Below are 19,759 nucleotides of genomic sequence, written 5' to 3' on the forward strand. Positions count from 1 at the left end.
GTAAACACCATATCCTGTCTATTTTTGAATGTGACAATGTAGGAGCTGTAGCCATTTTGTTATGTGCATTCCTGTTCAGTGTAAAACATGTCCACAATGTAAAAATCCTGCAAACACTGAGAAACCCAGAACTAGTGCTGCAATTAATTACTGACTTTCAAAAATAATGACAAATCTCCATCACAACTTTCCAGAGCCAAAGTAATGTGTCAAAATTGCTTATTTAGCATGACCAGCGGCCAAAACCCAAAGTGTTAAATTTATAATGATATGAAAACAAGCAAAAAAAGGCAAGCAGCTCTTCGGAATTGTGGATCCATATCCAACAAATCTATATATGTAATTTCTACTGATAAATTATTTGATTATTATTTTAATCATTATTTGAAAATGCCTTTAGATTTAGTAGACAAAAGAGAGGTGACAGGATATTACGGGAGTGATAGGAGGGTTGACATGTTCCCAGTCAGACCAGTGACGTTGGGATTACATGGCCAGCATAGAAGACCCCTCAATAATGTCAGTTTTATACACAACATCATGCTGAAGTGCTGAGGTATTAATGTGTTTGATTGAAATGTGTGTGATTTGAAATATGTGGTTAGTCTGATGGAACTTTGTATGACAGCATAAAATACAGCCTCCTCTCTAAGTTGAGCTGCACAGTATAGATGGGGGTCATTACACAGAGAGGCAAGATGGAGACTCTCATTTAGTCAATGTGTTTGAGCTTTCATTCAGGAAAAGAAAATGCATGTAGCTTCATTCAAGGACAGGAGAAGCAGATTTACTTGTAAAAGGATTTGAGATTAATGTATGCCACACCTAAATGCACATCATGGTCTACTTGGATAATTTTTTTCATCACGTCTAAAAGCAAAGCATAGCTCGGACTTAACAAGTTTGACAAGTTGAAGCTGAAGATTGATTGCTTGTGTATTACCTCTGGACAGACATATTTTTAACTTCAGCTACCACTAGTCACATTCTCCAAATCTGAGGGGGATGAAAGAGGGCAGTTTAACCGGTGAAATGGTGGTGGTGGTGGTGGTAGCCTGTGAGTGGATGGGGAGGGTGAGACTGATGAAAGAGCCAGGCAGCGATCAAAGGCGAGAAAATGAAATGGCATTTGACCTTGTTGGACGCTGGTGAGTGACGTGCTGCCACAGAAGTGCAAAGTAGTTTGGGAACCTGTGGGAATCGAGAGGGGAGAGAGATCAGGTCTGCAGAGTGCTGATGTGGGGCAAGAGGATGGTCCAGGCAATTTAACCCTTCCATTTCATAACTGATTTAGCAAGAGACTCTGCTTAAAGGCGGGCACAAGTTATTACGATGACAAAATGAGTTGATCTCAAGTAAGAAAAAAAAATCATGTAGTGAAATTTGGTATAACTCTTACTATGCATTAAATTCTTGCTTATGATGTGAAGTAATGGGCTCTGTAAATTGGTGAAGCTGGTCTTATGCCCTAAGAAACTTCAGGAGTAATCCCCTCCATAATACGATCCCTCCTCACCCTGGTCCTGAACCTGTGGTAGATATGCAAATGTAAAATAAATAATTCAGCTCTTTTGCATTTCTTTGTGCTTGCACCTGCCATGTTGACTATAATGAGTAAAACAGCGATAAGAAAAATATGTACTGTCTCCTCCATTTACTATGGCTGGTCCATCAACTTCAGATGTAAGGCTTTAGGGCAGATACAGTATGGGTCCGATCATTTCTATTATTGGCCATCGCTGCTGACTGTTATTATAGATTCTGTAGATAACAGTCTGTCTTAAATATATAGGAATGTAATTCAATCAGTAAATGTTTTGATAAATCTGTTGATTATTTAGTCTATAAAATGTCTGAAAATAGGAGAGCACAATTTCCCACAGTCCTTTCCCAGCATCTTGTTTTAGCCAACAATCTAAACTCCAAAGATGTTCAGTTGACAAAGATACTGGAGAAGCTGCATCCAGAGAAAAAAATGGCTTAATAAATAGCTGAAACAATTATTGGTTTCTCAAAAATTTTAATGAACTCATCGATTAATTGACATTTTGCTTTAATTTTGAGTGCAACATTTATATGTTGTTGAAATTTGAACTTCTGCAGTACAAGTGTTGTTGCCCTGAAGAAGAAACCTTCTGTTTAGTTTGAAGGGGTTAACTCTCAGGTAGAATGGTGTTTGTTAATCCACAACTGCTGTTATTCCATCCTTATGCCAACTCTAAAGAGAGATGTTTCAGCAGCGTTAGCAGTCTTTCAGCACTGCCAACTTATGTCTCCTCTGTAAATGTCATACAGGTTACATCACAACAAGGCCAACATGACAAGACTACAAAGATGAAATTCTAAAATGTGTGTCCACAAGCATATCATCTGCCTGTCAGCAGGCTTTGACAAAGGCACTGCTCTTTGCAGGGGAAAGGAAAAAGACAAGTCATTGTTGTTAATTAAGGCACAAGTGGCAGAGCAGATCTCACTTCCTAGCGCTGCAGATTGAGTTTGGATGCGCTTTGATAACCAGTTTTACTCTGAATCTAATGAGGTTTTTCCAGCGTTAAAAGATATGAATTCACATATATTATATACAAGCTTATCAAAATGTACAATTTTAAATCAGTTTTAGCAGAATTGATTGAAGGATCTAAAGTTGAAAGGAATAAAGTTCTAATAAATTTTTCTGTAATGTCTTTTAAGGGGTGCACAAGTGTTTTGACAAGGGATTTGCAGTGTCTTTGCCAACCCTAAAGCCATCTGGTAATACTATACAGGGTCACCTTGTCATTGATCCATGTGTAGCATGTGAAATACCTAGATTGTCTTTCTAAAAGTGAGATTCTTCTCCCTCTAGTACCCCTAGGATTAGCAGAGCAAGTGAGATGTGATTCTCTTCTCTTCACTATCTTTATGACCTCCTCTCATACTACAGGGAACCAAAGATAGGGAATGGGAGAATACAAGGACAGCTTAGACAAGTAATTTTGCCTTTAATTGCTCGAACCTCCCATGAGTGCTATTGCTTAAGTACTCCAAAAACTGTTGTTGTTTTCCTCCACATAATCTTTGATTGTATGAAGGTCAGCATTTTTCTCTAAGCTTCTTATGAGAGAATTTGGAGCAGGTGGATTGCTCAGAGAGATGAGACAATGCTTCCCTGCTGGAGTTGAGAGCGAGAGTGAACTACCCCTTTTTCTCGATCCACTGCAGTAACTTTGCTAACTGTCTCCCAAGCCCATCTCGGCCATCTTATATACAGTAGTCTTTGTTTTTTTTGTTCTGCTTAGTCCTCATTTCCCAGCCTGTATCAATAGAGTCATTATGTGGGGTTTTATCTGGCTAATTAAGGCTTCATCTTTCTGGGCGATCTCTCAGAGGACATGGATTAAGCTCCCCTATCTCTGCACTGGAGCCACGGTGGGGTCGGCCAGGCCTGTTCCACTCTCTGTAGATTGTGAAGGGAAAAAAGCCTTGACATGTTAAGACTGTTTTGGTGAAATGATACTTAGAAAATGAGAACAATATAAATATTGCATGTTGAATTCAGGAATCAAAGGATTTATTGGGGAGCTATGGTACGGGTTTTGGAAAAATCTGTATTATTATTCAGTTTTGGCAAACATCTCAGTCCTATACTCTCAACATGAGGAAGCTTATAGATCAGCTTCAGTGTATAACAAACCCCACTGTAATGTAACTTAAATACTGTTAAGTATTTTCACTACCAGCCAGTGTCCAGCCTATTTTATCAGTAGAAAGCCATTTGAATCGACAGCCTAGCAGCCGTGGCATTTGGACAGTTCATTTACAATCAGTTTGCATGCCTCAACAGACGCCATTTGGTTTGCATATACAATCAGGTGATTCATTTTAGTTGGTGTAGGGATACTGAGTCACTGTTTGCCATTGCAAGAACAGCACTGTATGAATTTCAAATGCCTTGTTGTTCGGGGTCCACTCTCATTATATTGTAGTACTGAAAGTCAGCAGATGAAAGTCTGGGTCAACACTCATTAAAACAACAGCCAGAATACCCTAACCATCTAAACAGAGGGTGACTGGAAAGACCTTAGTAATACACTGCAGACCTGTCACTAATTATCTAGGCGGTTAAATTTTCCCTTTGACTTTTCTCACATTGCTGTGGAAAGGGGAAAAAACGTGTACAAAAGACAAACTGATGGAGAAACACAATCTGCCTTGGAGCTTTGGCCGGCTCATGTGCAGTTCTTATAATGCACTTCTGGTTTTTGATAAAGCACTTATGAGACAGTGTTTTTGTCTGAGCCCACACCACTGGAGGAGATAAATCCTAAATGAGTAAACCGAACTGCCTTTGCTCAGGCAGTTTTATACAAGAATCTGTACATTTTAGAGCCATAAATCAAGAGCTTTCATATTGTTTCAAGATGAAATTGTGTCTTGAATCTGGTACTTTGTCACCTTACTGAAGGTGTGGTTACTGTTACACCGGCTCTTATTTTAAATCCATGAAATACTGTCCTCTATGTCTCTGAATTAGGTTCACCTTCATGGATGTCCTACAAAAACACATATTTGATAGAAAAGAGCTATGTTTTTTCAAAAATGAGAAAAATGACCTAAGGTGGAGGCAAGGAAGTTGTTCTATTGCTTATTTTCTCCTTCTGATACAAGTGAAAACACGATAGTGTTGAGATGTGAAATGGTACATATAGAGGTGGGAGGCAGGCCTTGGGAAATAGATGGCATGACTGTTGCTTTAATCCATTCAATGCCATTGAACTCTTGCTTGAATAAAAATGGCTGTAGCAATTCATGACCGCATTATTAGACATCCTTGCAAGTGATATTGAACATTTAATCGTGTAGTTATGAAGGAAAATAAAACGAATCTTGACATTGGCAGTGTTATTATAAAGATTTAAAATGTATTTTAAACAAAGAAAATTACATTTTCATTTTGTTTTTGTTTTTCCTTTTTACATAAACACACCTTTATAATGATGTCCTATAGGTTGTTAAAGAATCTTGAGGTATATATGTACTGAGTACATTTTAGTGTTGAAAAATAAACTTGTCAGCACTCTCTGATGTACAAACTACTCTAGTGGTAACACAATTTATAAGTTACAGGCCCTGGTTTCAAATATTTTCACATGCAAGCAATCTACAGTAAATGGGTAGGTAAACAGAAATAAGCTACTGATGTGCCACAGTCTCTCAAAGTAATAAATCAATAAATTACTAACAAATGGAGTAGAGCTCAACCCATAGAGGATTTTTAGACCAGTAGAGTTTAGAAATCAGCCGATATTTGTTAATTTAAATGAACACGTACCATGAACATTTTTGATAAAGATCCCATAAATTTGAATATAAAAGACCCTTGATGGGATGCCCCCATGGTATAGAGGTTAAGTTGCCGACAGTGAACTGCAGCATCCTATAATGGCATTTCTGTAATCCACTTTACTTATCAGCAAACCTACACCCTGATACTGACATGCTGTATCTGCGATCAACCATTATCATCATCTATTATACAGACACAGCCAATTTATCAGTTGGGGTCTAATACAAAGTCTTGATGCTACAAGTGGCATCATAGAATATAATAAAGATTTTTTGGTTTGCATTCTGTTCAGTTTCCTTTCCTCTACCCATTGTGCAGTAAGCATGAATAGGTAAAATATAGAGCTTCCCTTTACTTGTGTTTTGTGTATACTCTGTCTATATGCTGTTCTCCACTACAGCATGCTATACAGCAGGATCCCCCAATATCTGATCCCAGAGCATTACTGTGGCATTTTCTGCATCAGAGTCACCTCTCTATCAACTAATTACAGCTTGTTTCCCTTTAAAGGCCTCACTGTGTTAAGCAAAAGGGACATTTTCTTCACCACACTGGGAGGAAAGCCCTTAGATGCCAGTCACAATTAAAGTCAATATGGCCTTGAGCCACTGCACACTGTGCCCATCACACTTCCTAGCAGCTAATAAGATATAGCCTTAATTATTCATTATGAAATGTTGGCATGTTTACATGTCGACCCCCTTAATTGAGGAACCAGCGTAGCTTGCAGTGTTCTCGTAGCTATGAAAGCTACATCCTACAGACATATACTGGTTAGGAGAGTTGATATAGTAGTTATTCCATAAGCCAGCATAAGAGCTCGCCTAAATACAAACACCCCCCACTGCATACATACACACTGAGGGCAACTGCCAAATCCACTCACTTCATCTAAGGGAAAAATTTATTCACTCACAAATTGAGTGAGAAGAGTAATATGTTCAGTCCACCTCCCCCTCCCAAAAGTTCATTTATCCTCCCTCCACTCTTGAATTAATTTGTGGAGATATTCAGTAGGGTTCTCATACCAAATTTTACAATTTTAACATCTTCACCTTTGAAAAAACGATTCTTCCCCCATAGCACTACTTGAGGACTGTTTTGATTTGCATAAGTACTGTCATTCTTAAATTAAATCTGACACTATGTCTTGGCGAATGCTTATGTGCAATAGAAGAGGTAAGGGCTTGATTTAGCTGCATAATATTAACTCATCACTCATGAATGATTAATTCTGAGCAAAAATGTGGATTATTTAAATAAGTTTGGATGCACTGGCAGGATATGTGAGTGAGCTGACAAGGACTTTGTTTCAAATTTTATATGTCCTTCAGTCTGTTATAAACTTAAATTCCTGAATTTCTATCTTTGCTGACATACATAAAAACATATAGATATAATACTCAAAATAAAACATTTAATGTATTAGTAGAAGATACAACTGAAGTAGTCACATGAGGTCGCTACTGAATCTCTATTTTAAAATGACATTTGGTTTGATTCTCTGGCAGTGCTCTTTTAATGAAAATTGGATTTAAAATTGTGCAAGAAAAATAGCTGCCTCATGTAGGTGAAGAAAAGATGGATGATTACATAAGTAAATGTTTTCATGGCTGCTCATCAAAGCAGCAATGGGGGAACCTGTTTATTTGCCTAAGCTCCTTTGCTTTTTGCACAATAGCCTGTGAATTCATTACAATAATAATGCTGAGACGTCAGTGTTTCTTCCTAATCAGAAGCTTGTGGCTACATTATGCCAGAGAAGGAAATGGTTTCTTACATTCGGATGAAAAGACATAACACAATTTTAGCACACAAAATACAACTGTGCATCTTTACTACAAGTTATCTTAATTGTTATGTGAACCCATGTATGTAATGCAAGATATCACACCATCGTTCACTTTTATTACTATCAAAGCAGTTTTGAAGAGTGAAAAGTATCTGGGGCTATTTCCAGTGAAGTTTTAACATCGCTGCAGGGACTGTTTTGTGTACTGAAGATCTAAAGCAAAGCTAGAGTACCATGAACAATTAATTTGAAATATCCTTTAATAAGATCATGTCTACTACAAAGTTAATTTGAATAACTGAACTGTGTTCAAATAGGAAACACGATTCAGTGGTAAATATGTGCACACAATCTGTATGCTCAAGCACAGCCACACACCAACATGGTGCGAAACAAGTTCCAGTATAAGAGTTAGCTGATTATCAGACTTGAAAATGTGAGTAGGACAACAAATGCTGATTATTTTCATGATCATTGAGTCTATTTCAGTTTATTGTGTCGTCCATTAAATGTCACAAAAATGCCCATGTGAGCCCATGGTGACATCTTTTCAACCACCCAAAACCCAAATAGATTTCATTTTAATTAGAAAAATCTGAAAAAAAGTCTTCACATTTATCACACATTTAATCTAGAACAAGCTAATGTTTCACATTTTTTGCTTAATAAAGTCACTTTAATGATAAATCATTTATCAAACTTGTCTGACTATGCTCTAATCGATAAATCAAATTGTCACTGCAGCAGCAGATCTGAGAGTCTTTCAGCCTCTCTGGCCTTTTGGTCTTTTACCAATTTTAAGCCATTATTAGAGTCAGTATAACAAAGGTTGTGATCTGAAATTTTTATAAAATAGTATGATAAGAACTGCTGACTGAAAAAAAGCATACTCTCTTTGGTCCATTGCTTGAAACAGACTTTGTAAAAGCACCTCTTGGGGCCTTGTTAGTGCTGGCCTCTCAATCTTCCAAACTAAACAAAGCAGAACAGGCCAGGTTCATCCCACGTGCTAAACATTCATCCAAGATCAGTATCCAGTATAAAATATAAAGCCCTGTGACCTTCATGGTAATTGTCTTTCCTACATGTGCTGCCATGGCTGCAGCATTTTCAGTTTTGCCAGTGTAGCAGCAAGTGGTGCTCGGGAGCACTGAACGTTGGCATCTCCTGCAGTGTTTGAAGAGGAGTCCATGTGTAACCATGTGGCCCCATGACATAATCGCCTCAAGTATTGAAGGCTCTGTCAGCAAGTTGTTCCCAACCCAGAGTAGGGGGGCACAGCATTATGGGACAAAGCAATACACAGACAAACAGATTTTTTTTTATATATAATGGCATGTGTGTGTGTTTGAAACAGCCCTCCTGCCTGTGAAGCATTTTCTCTGAGCCTTGAGGGGGGGAGGAAATGGCCATTCCAGCACCTCTCTCTGGGGGAGCTCAATCTTTCCCAGTGTGGCTGTTCTGCTTAGTTACTTTCTGCTCCCAAACACTCCAAATGTACTAATATAATAAATACATCGGATGTTTTTCCTCTGGGTAGGTGGATAGTTCAGGTATGTTTGGACTAATGTGTAAAAGTGGCAACCTGAAGTAGTTGCACTTTCTTGTGATATTCCATTAAAATACATACTAATATTTTGTTTTTGATATTTGGTACATTCCCCTCAGTTGAACTGTAGTAACTTTGGGCTTTAGTTTATGTCTAAGGCTAATAATTGTATTATTGAATACTGTGAACCCGATACCTTCTAAACATCAATATGTTACCATTGTTGTAGCGAGAATGCTAGCAATCTGATATCAAAATTTAGCTCGAATCAGTACATATTTTAACTGATAAAGAATTAATATTTGATGAATATGTGTTGCTACTTTGTTTGTAGGTGCAAGAACTTCTCTTTTGCTGATAAACTCCTAAAGAGGCTTTAAAAAACATATAATAGTCAGAAAAAACTAAGTGAAAGCCGGTGTCACAACATCTTGGTCCAATTTTGTTGCACTTCAGAGGCAAGAAATTTGATCAAGGTTATATAAGTAGAAAAGTGAATTTGTTGTTTCTTGTAAAGTGAGGATATACATCTATATAAACTGTGATATTGGTGAATAATAGTTTGATAAAGCTAACATGTTGTCTTTTTTCAATCTCACAGGCCACATTACAGTCAAGTGATTTTATTAAGAGGTTAGTTAACTGTTGTGGCTGAGGTAAATGTACAGTTAATGTGTGAACCTGTGAAACTCTAATATCCAAAATGCTAATGAGTTTTCTTGGAGACCATACCACCCACACTTAGTTTAGAAACATTATAATGGTTCTCTAAACCAGATAAATATTAGATAAAGGATATTATTCATATAAATTTACTGAGTAAAACATGCTGTCCTTTTTTTTGCCAGCATCACACAGCTCTCTGTTTCTTTTTCTTTTTTTTAAGTTTATGTAGCTGATAGAATCTATCACTGCATTGTTTCTCAAACCAGAGTATTAACATTGTTAAAACTTGGATGTCAGTCGAAGCTGGTTTTAATTAGGGAATGAGATCTGATTTTTTGTTGTTGTTATTCCTCTATTGGCAGGCTTCTTTTTTTATTTTTTGGATGTTGTGAAAGAAGTGTAGGTTCTCATTAATGAGTGCTGATCAGAGTGCTTCCAAAATCCTGGATCCACTTTATAAAAGTCTGACATTCTGGAGGCTGTTCCTCTTTGAAAACACATCTCCTTAAGAACAAAAATGAATGGTGATTCTCTGAACAGAGCTGGGGAGATGAGGCTAATGAGCGTAATAATGATGGAACATCACATAAGGACACTCACTCCCTCTCTTACACATAACACCCAACTACATTTATGGGAAACAAAAAATAAATTAAAAAACCTAGTCCAAATTAGGACCCTTGGTGAACTTGGGTATAATGAAACATACTTTCAGAGTTTTAGCAACCATTGGACCTATAATGATAACACCAATAACAACAACAGTCATTTTTATTGACTGCTTTCACTACCACCCACAACACTCAATAAGGTCAGAGCAGAGGGTCAACAACCCATACAGCTTTAACATCTAAAGACAAGAGCTAAAACAGCATCACCTCAGGAATCCAAAAGCTTAGTATTAACAAAAGACAACACCTGTCACATTTTTAACCAACTCTTACAAGCCCACTATTTAGGTAAATTTAAGGAAAAAACACTTGTGTACAGAGACATCTAGCTAAAACTAATGCAGTCCTTCTAGCACAACAGTCCTGTAGTAAGCCCATCTTCATGATGCTGCTGAATTGTGTTAAACTGTCATTATAACCTTTTATTATTATAACCATAACCATAATCGTAATATTTTGTGAACGCCATTTATATGAGGGATGGAAGCCTAAATATTAGATATACCTCTCTTTTTACTACTTTACATGTGGGCATGCTGAAGATAAAAAAAAATGTTGATTCTCTAGTCACTCTAGATATGATATTTTTGTATAGATGTGTGACTCCAGTAAAAAGGGCACCTGCAGAGAGACAGTAAATGACCCTTTTTGGGGGTGAAGTTCAGGAGGGACATGTGGACAGGTTTCATGGCAGAGTTTCGCCAGGACAACAGCTGGCCACTGTTGGAATTCTGCACCTTGTTGCACCAACCAGCTTCTTCGCCTGGATTAGGGCTTTGCTGTCCATCTGTCGGGCGTCGGCTTACATTTAAGCCCTGCCATTTCACAGACCCGGCTCCAACCAGCAGTCGCAACAGGCAGCTTAGCTTCTCAATGACACAAGGGTAACCTTTCTCTCGAAATTCAGCTAGGCGACATTATAGCAGTGTGAAAGTGATCTTACTTGGGGAGCTAAAGGTCAGACACTCCTGGTTAAAATGGATTTATCCAAAGTGTGGTTGTCAATATACATGTTCTGTGTTATAACTTGAAGCTGCTACTTATGGTAGAAAACTAAACCATTAAGCATCTTAGGAAGCAGTTTAAATGTTTTTTAACTTATGATCCAAGCAGCTTTTTATCATCATATGTATATGCAATATGCAATTAATTTTCAAATCATGAAAAATGATAATAATATAGTAATGGTTAAAAATTAGTATTAAAAAGGTATTCTGTCCCTTGTGAATTTGTTACTTAAAGATGAGATTGGAGATATGGGCATCTGCTTACTTCTAGAAATTCTTGCAGATTCTTCTAGGATAGACTATCTAAGTTGTGCTAATAGTACAGTAAATAAAATTCAGCAGCAGGGTCTGCACATTCTGGATTAGCCAGGCAGCTGACTAAGCAGTTTGCGGGGGAATGGGCTTTAAAGGCTTTTAACACTTTGTGCTACAGATAACGTCAGCATCATCTCAAGGATTTCCCAGAAGCTTACAGGTATTTAACTATGGTATTTAACAAGGCTCAGAAGTGATGTCTTGTGACAGGTAAACTAAAGCTTTGGGCGATGGCTAAGTCTTAACAATACCCCTCCCCACCTATGTTTGATAGTGCTTATTGTGGAGAACTTAATGATGATGGACAGCCTCATTCAGATGCATGGGGCAAGATTTGAGGGAGTGATAGCATTTTGGATGTGAAACCTACATGCGGACAGAAAGCAATTAGTGACTCACAAATGGGTGCATTAAACCTCTTTAACACAGAGCCAAAATATTTAAGGTCAGTTAAAAGAATGTGATCATTCTTAGAGAACAACAATAAATTTAACTTGATGACAGCAGCTTGGACAAGAGGTAATGTAACTGTGTGACCAATTAACCCTCACATAGTTATTTTATGCTAAGGGACAGTAAAAATCTAACTTGATGTCCGTTATGATTGTACATCCACTGATTAGATGATTATGCCACTCTATTGTTATAGGAGCACAGGGCACTATCTACTCCCAGATATAAAACAACATCTTCAGGATCCCAGGGGATGCTGTCATAAAGGCATTAATCTCACCATTCATTGATCTAGTTATTACTGGTGTTAGACCAGCAGTTCCTCATATTTTGAGCACCACTGTCTTACTTCTCCTTGACCACATTCATTCCTTTTAGAAGCACGCCCCCTCTCACTTCACCTCAATTAATGTAATTCTCTGGGAGCTCACTGGAGTGCTGATTGGAATGAAGAACTGCTTTCAGACTACATGCCTGCGAGGGAATGATAACACCAGATCATTAACAAAACAGAGCTGCAAATGTTTACCCATGGATGGCATCCTTCATCTTAATGTGTCCCTGTCTTTACTTGTTTCCCTGCATATTTGCTGCTCAAGCCATGTGCAATAAATGTCTGAAGCTGCTCTGTCATGAAAAAATATGGGAACACATTTTGAAGGAATGATTGTAAAAGCTTTAGTAAAATTGCCTCTTTATAATGGGTCTTAAAAAAATGTAAAATGTATTATGATTGATCAAGTGAAGTGTTATTTTGTGGGTGTTTTGACCCTGTGTAGAGGATTGCGAGGACTTATTAAGATGCCTGACTGGGGTCCATAACCTGCTGAAGTCGCAGTCATGGAGCCTTACCAACAAGGGATTATGATTTGATCGTTTTACTGATTGGGTTTCAGTGTCACTAGTAATAAAGTTGGACATAATAGCATCTCATTGACTGATATCCAATATGTGATAGCCACATGATAGAGGGTGACAGATGTAATTGAGCTTGTGATAAGGCCACTCCTTCTTCTTAGGTTTCTTAGCATGCCATACAAAGCCCCACACTTCTCCATCTCACAGCGCTCAGCACTGACTTGATCAATGTGGGTTAAGGGAAAAGAATGATTAAGTATAGCTGGAGGCAGCCAGGATTACAGCTGGCTCTGGTGCTGGTCTCTGATCTTGAATGCACCATCATCTTTGCCTGTTCTCAAATCACTTGGTTTCACTGATTACAGATGGTATCATCAATTCCCCAATCTGAACTTTGACCTTAGAGGGAATAAAATGAAATTGAGTGGAGTAAATCTAACCTATAAACCCCCTCTTTTGATGAGTCTGAAGTCCAGTTGTTTACTGGTCCAGAGGGCGGTGAGTGACCACAATGGTAACAACATGTCACCCCATAATTAACTGTCAACCATGATATCACAGATTTCCCCCCTTCCCCACGGTCTCAGTCTGCCACAGCTAATATGGTTGCATGAAATCAGCTGAAGCACAGAAGGGTGCATCATCTGTCTTCACAACCCAGTCTATGAATCAGGAAGAACCACAGTGTGACCAGTTTGCACCTGAGATAAATTTAAAGCAAGAGAGGAAGCTGCACACTACTGGCAAAATTCTACAATTCTATTTTGACAGCAGCCATCACACATAGACAGGAGTCCCCCAGAGACATGTCTTAAGATGAGTGTGAATTAGATGTGAAGGATTTTGTTTCAGTGATTTTTTTTTCTTGTTTGTCCTCGTGTCAGCGAATAACAATGCAACCCCATTTGCCTTGTACTACTGGAGCCCTCATACATACTTGTGTTTCAGAATCATTGTCTGCAAATCATGCCATCAATGATGCTTCCATGTTCATTTTAGCACTATAAGTGGTTCCATGATGGGATTTTTTTATTTTTTATTTTTTTGCATGTTCAGGTGGAAAATTCTGTTTTGATAAACTCAGTTGTTAATCGCATTCTTAGTGGAAGGGGTGGAGGCACAGCAACAGATGGGACTGAAATTAAATATGGTTTATTTTTTTTTGCTTTTAAACCCTGTATTTATCTCTCTGTATCCAATTCCCTGGTGTTCTGTGGTCTATATTTTATCATAAAAAATAGTGTGAGCTGAGCATCAGCCACGGCACATACATCACACTTGCCACCATCCGTCTTTGACTGCATCCTCCTGCTACTGCTGCTCCACCCCCTACTGTTTTTCTAACTCGCACTGCAAATTCAGACTCGAAGTATGAAGAAAAGAGTAGCGGTGAAAAAGAGACTTCATGGTACCAGAACAAACCACAGATGTGCTCAGCATATGTGTCTGTGACACAGCATGAATTGGATTACCGTCTGAAAAATGCTGTTAATTCCACTTGAAGCTGTGCCCCTTCACTTTATATCAGGGTGATAGAGTTGACTGATTGATTGTCTGCAAGGTGTGCAGTGGAAATGGTGTTCAGCATACCCCAGCAGACACAATGAGGGTGCAGTGCAAGATGTATGTAGATTACTGGAATTATTTGTCCTTTGATTTTCTAGCTAGGATCAGTAATTCCTCTTCTAGTATCGCAAGTAGGTCTGATAGAATGCTGTACATTCACAGCTTTCACAACTTCCATTTGAAATACCTTTTGAAGCTTTGTGCAGAAAGGTGAACAATGCAGGATTCAAAACTGTCAGCACTCTCAATTATGCAAGCACATACCATATTCACTGTAACTGCCCATCTCTATTTATCTTGGGTCTGTGGCATGAATATTGCAGCAGGATTCATATTCTCTGTTCTGTTAGGAATTGTGTCATATGAGAATGACATCCTTTTAGCACTTATTATCACTGAACTAACTGGCAGAAAATAGACACAATGGCCAAAGAAAGAGTTTTACTATAAGTTCATACTGCTGTCCTCCACTTTCACCGCATATGATGTGAAACTGCTGAATTTAGCAGAAAACTGCATATTTGAATATCAGCCCATAGCTCAGTGATATCAAACCATGCCATACAACCTCATTTGAATTTTCTCCTATTGTCCATGTTTGAGCTGATGTATTGTAGTGTTCTACAATCTGCAGTGAAGTTGAAAAAAAAAATTGTGAAAAAAAAAACAAAAAACAAAACAGTGGACAAATAGAATTTTGTGAAATGTTGGGTAGTCAGTGTGACAGTTGTGCAGTTTCATTTTCTAACTAAATGTTTCCCTTGTCTTTGTGTCACCCCAGGTAACCGATAAGATGGTGGCTGGGGAAGCGACTGGGCACAGCTACCTGGTGGCTTGCTGGCAGCCCATTCTGATCCTGATGCTCGGCACTGTGCTGTCTGGCTCTACCACAGGCTGTCCATCCCGCTGTGAGTGCAATGTTCAAGAACGCTCTGTGATGTGCCACCGCAAGAAGCTCATGACAGTTCCTGAAGGCATTCCTGCAGAAACAAAGCTGCTGGATCTCAGCAAGAACCGCATTAGAACCATCAACCCAGACGAGTTTGCCAACTTTCCCAACCTCGAACAGCTGGAGCTCAGTGAAAACACAATCTCCACTATTGAACCTGGAGCATTCAACAACCTTTACGGCTTGCGGACATTGGGGTTGCGTAGCAACAAACTCAAGCTGATCCAGCTTGGTGTCTTCACTGGCCTGAGCAATCTCACACAGCTGGACATAAGTGAGAACAAGATTGTCATCCTGTTGGACTACATGTTCCAGGATTTGTACAACCTGCGGTCTTTAGAGGTGGGCGATAACGACCTGGTTTTCATCTCCCATCGGGCTTTTCATGGCCTAAGTAGCCTTGAGCACCTGAGTCTTGAGAAGTGCAACTTGTCCTCTGTGCCAACAGAGGCTTTTACCCACCTCCACAGTTTGATCACTCTCAGGCTGCGCCACCTCAATATTAATGTGATACGGGATTACTCCTTTAAACGGCTCTATCGGCTGAAAGTGCTAGAAATAGCCAATTGGCCATATTTGGATACGATGACCCCAAATTGCTTGTATGGATTAAATCTCACCTCCCTGACCATTGCAAATGCCAACCTGACCACAGTTCCTTATGTAGCCCTGCGGCACCTGGTTTATTTGCGGTTTCTTAATCTTTCATACAACCCTATCCATACCATTGAGGGAAATAAGCTCCATGATCTTCTGCGTCTGCAGGAATTTCACCTGGTTGGAGGCAGACTGACAATGATTGAGCCCTACTCTTTCCGTGGTCTAAACTACCTGAAGATTCTAAATGTGTCTGGGAACTCTCTTAGCACTTTAGAGGAGTCTGCTTTCCATTCAGTTGGCAACCTGGAAACCCTTGCCTTGTATGATAATCCCCTGGCCTGTGACTGCCGACTGTTATGGGTTTTCAGACGACGCTGGAGACTGAACTTCAATAGGCAGCAGCCCACCTGTGCCTCTCCCGAGTTTGTCCAAGGCAAAGAGTTCAAAGACTTCCCGGATGTTCTGCAGCCTAACTACTTCACGTGTCGCAGGTCTAGGATTAGGGATCGCAAACCCCAACAGAAATTTGTTGACGAGGGTGCCATTGTTCATTTTGCTTGCCAAGCAGATGGAGATCCTGCTCCAGTGATAATGTGGCTATCCCCGCAGAAAAAGTTCATCACCACCAAAACAATTGGAAGGCTCTCTGTGTTGCCAGACGGTACCCTTGAGGTGCGCTATGCCCAGATTCAAGACAATGGTACGTATGTCTGTATAGCTAGCAATGCAGGCGGAAATGACACCTCTCTTGCTCACCTGCACATTCATAGCTACTCGCCTGACTGGCCACACCAGCCCAACAAGACTTTCGCCTTCATCTCCAACCAGCCCACGGAAACTGGTGCTAATGGCACAAGAGCCAATGTCCCTTTTCCATTTGATATAAAGACACTGATCATTGCAACCACGATGGGTTTCATCTCTTTTCTCGGTGTTGTCCTGTTTTGCCTGGTACTGCTCTTCCTTTGGAGCAGAGGTAAAGGCAATACTAAGCACAACATTGAGATCGAGTATGTGCCACGGAAATCGGATGCTGGCATGAGCAGCAGCACAGTGGATGCTCCTCGCAAGTTTAACATGAAAATGATTTAATGGAGCTGTGGAATTAATTAATTTTGAACTTTAAAATAAGACAAATGGAAAAGAAGACATTTTCTTTCCTCTCGTACAAACCTGTGGATCCTGGTCTGTTAACATAGAGTAATATGTTTTTTTCCTGACTGAAGGACTAGAGAGGTGGGCAGTTCTTGACTTTCACAAGTGAGAGGGAATGAAAGCTCATCCAGTGCTACAGGGCATTGGTGGTTTCCACATGGCCTGTGGGGGCATTAATTGAAAGTCAGATTTGTCATAAGCAGTTCATATTCCTGTGGATTTTTACTGGGAAAATCAGAAAATCATCAGAAAAGAAAAACACTTCAAACAGCCAGAACGCAAGGGGCAGATCATATTTTGGCCATTGCTGTTTTTTGTCTGTATTTTTTATTTAATGTTTGTTTTTTGATTTTTTTTTTTTCCAAGGTTAGATGTTCTGAATGAGATTTGTATGGGTTGATGAGCACATTTACACAACTTGGATGCATTTCTAACACATCATCATTTCAATACATCAGTGTTACAACTGTAAATGCTATGTGCTACTATGGTCCTTTTTTCTTTCCTACAGTGATGATTGTTCTGTGATCCATCAAATGTATATCTGTGTCACAACACCTGATAAACTTTGTTGAAACTGAATGGCTCAGCTATTAGCAGAAATACAGAACATCATATGGCACAAAGATAAATACAGGAAATACAAAAATGTTAGTGATATGTAAAACTTAATTTGAATGTTACGATAGCTGATTTGTAGCCATCTTTTTGACCAAAAAAGTACAGTGAATGGTACTGTAAAACAGTTTACACTGATCATTATGTGACCTGAAAAACTAAATGATATACAAAAATAAGTTCATTATTGATCCCAATTATCAGTACTACATTGTAGAAACCTGCCAAAAGTAAGTAAGAATAACTGCATAGTTAGAAAGTTAATTGTGACAATATTTAGTTTTGAGAAAAATAGAGGAAAATCCAGTTGTTAAACGTATTACTAACGTACGTATAGGAATTTAGCATTGAGGAAATGCCAGTGACTAGTCTTTTGAGCCCAGTATCTACTATCAGTGTCACTTTTCCCTAATTTTCAGATGTAACCCAGACAGAACACACGACATGGATTGAGGGCATGATACAGAAGGAAATGTGAGATGTTGTTAATACGATGATCTTTAACAACAGCATCTGCCCTATGGGTTCAGCCATCAACCTGAATGGTTGGCATTGGTACCTTGATACTCTAAATGCTTATCCCTTGCCTTTAAAATTGCATTTCAAAAACTATTATGTAATGGTATTATTTTGTGCTCAACATGATTATGAGGAATAAAAGTTGCTCATGTTTTTGGATGTGCTCCTCAAGCTGTAGAATATTTCCTTCATCGTGGGTTATTTTTCTTGATTGTTTTATGAAATTAGTGGTTTACTGATGCCCCCCCCCCCCCCCCCAAAGCCATGGAATTATTACCTACCAGGATCATTTACAGGTTTACTATTCCCCAGAAATGTGCATTGTTTGTCAGGGGAAAAAAGAACTGCTGCATATTATGCTCCCAGTTGGTCCTGCATATAAAACCTGAGGTTACAGCCTTATCTTTTCAAGTACACACTGTGGACAGCTGGGCTTTGCAAATGTGTGTGAGGATAAAGGCTAAGTCATTTATGATGGATGACATTACAGACAACAACACAGTAATGGGCTGGAAATATGGACTGAATATGCAGATGGTTGGAGTGACACAGATGGTTTCACCCATGGAGCAATCTGAAGCAGCTTTGGTGTAATCCGTTTTGCATAAAGGAAAAAAAAACACTGGAAATGGCTCATGGTTCTCCCTCTTGCTGATTATGAATGCTCTCTTCATTCAAAGTGTGGCTACTGTACCTAGCCTTTTTTGGCCCCGAGTGATCCCGGGATTCTGTTTTTTGTTTCTGTTATTCCTTTTTTTATTTTAACCCTGGACTATATTGACCATGTAGTCCAAGCCAACTTTTTACAAAAAAAGATATTAAAAAAGAAATCTATGGAAAATACATTCAAATTGTTCTGTGCAATAAAGGTAATATGCAGATTTTTTTTTTTTAATTAACAAAATTTTGTTGATGTTGAATTGTTGAGAATATGGTATGTTGTATTAAACAATCTATGGACTTTTTTAAACACATTATGGTCCTATCTTGATTTTAAAGGTGTTGGTAGTAAGGAATTGACAGTGGCAGCTGTGTATCTGTGGGGTTTGGATAACTTTAGTTCACACCAATGACATGATCATTTTTCCAGGTGCTATGATTTCCAGCTGTGAAAACTCTTACTTGTTACTACTGTACAACTGACTTCATTACTTATTTCACATACCGTCCACTGTAAGCTGTCCTGATCTTATTAGTTTCTTTTTCATTAATACAGCTCTATGAAAGTGAAATATAGAACAAAACCCACTTAGTGCTTTGCTAACTAAGCACAAGCTAAGGTCTAGCTGAATATTTGGGTGTAATTTTTTTGTATATCAGTGTCCAAATGAACAATTTAATGTTTGATTCCTCTGATTGAATTCCTCATTAAATCATGATGCAGTCTGCGAGGTAATTTAACATAGTATATTTCAGCATTAATTGCTTGTTTACAGGGGAATTGGTAGTTCACTTGTTCACTTGCCTGGCCTCTAAACATTAATTAACCACCATTAGTAAAGGATCACAGACATTATGATATGTATAGGGAATGTTATTAATTTACGCGGCACATTTGTAACCTTAAAGACACAATGTTGGTAGAGTAATTAGTTAATGAACTTCAAAATGAAACAAAAATTAGTAGCTATTTTACATTGAATAACCATTTTATTTTTGGGATGTCTCTTAGCGAAACATGAGCAAATTAGGTTACCCTTTGAAGGTTATGGTAA

At 38.7% G+C, this 19,759-nt stretch overlaps 1 protein-coding gene across 2 annotated transcripts in view; it reads left to right on the forward strand.

The window, feature by feature from the left end:
• lingo1a (leucine rich repeat and Ig domain containing 1a) overlaps positions 1 to 19,018 on the forward strand; it is a 119,124-nt gene extending 100,106 nt beyond the window's left edge. For both annotated transcript variants that reach the window (XM_018675897.2, XM_018675896.2), the window contains one exon: positions 14,985 to 19,018. In XM_018675897.2, coding sequence (XP_018531413.1) covers positions 14,997 to 16,844 — 1,848 coding nt within the window. In that variant the 5' untranslated portion in view covers positions 14,985 to 14,996 and the 3' untranslated portion in view covers positions 16,845 to 19,018. The remainder of the gene's footprint in view (positions 1 to 14,984) is intronic.
• Positions 19,019 to 19,759: the final 741 nt, after the last annotated feature.

The sequence above is a fragment of the Lates calcarifer genome, linkage group LG10, assembly GCF_001640805.2.
Source record: "Lates calcarifer isolate ASB-BC8 linkage group LG10, TLL_Latcal_v3, whole genome shotgun sequence".
NCBI lineage: Eukaryota > Metazoa > Chordata > Actinopteri > Centropomidae > Lates > Lates calcarifer.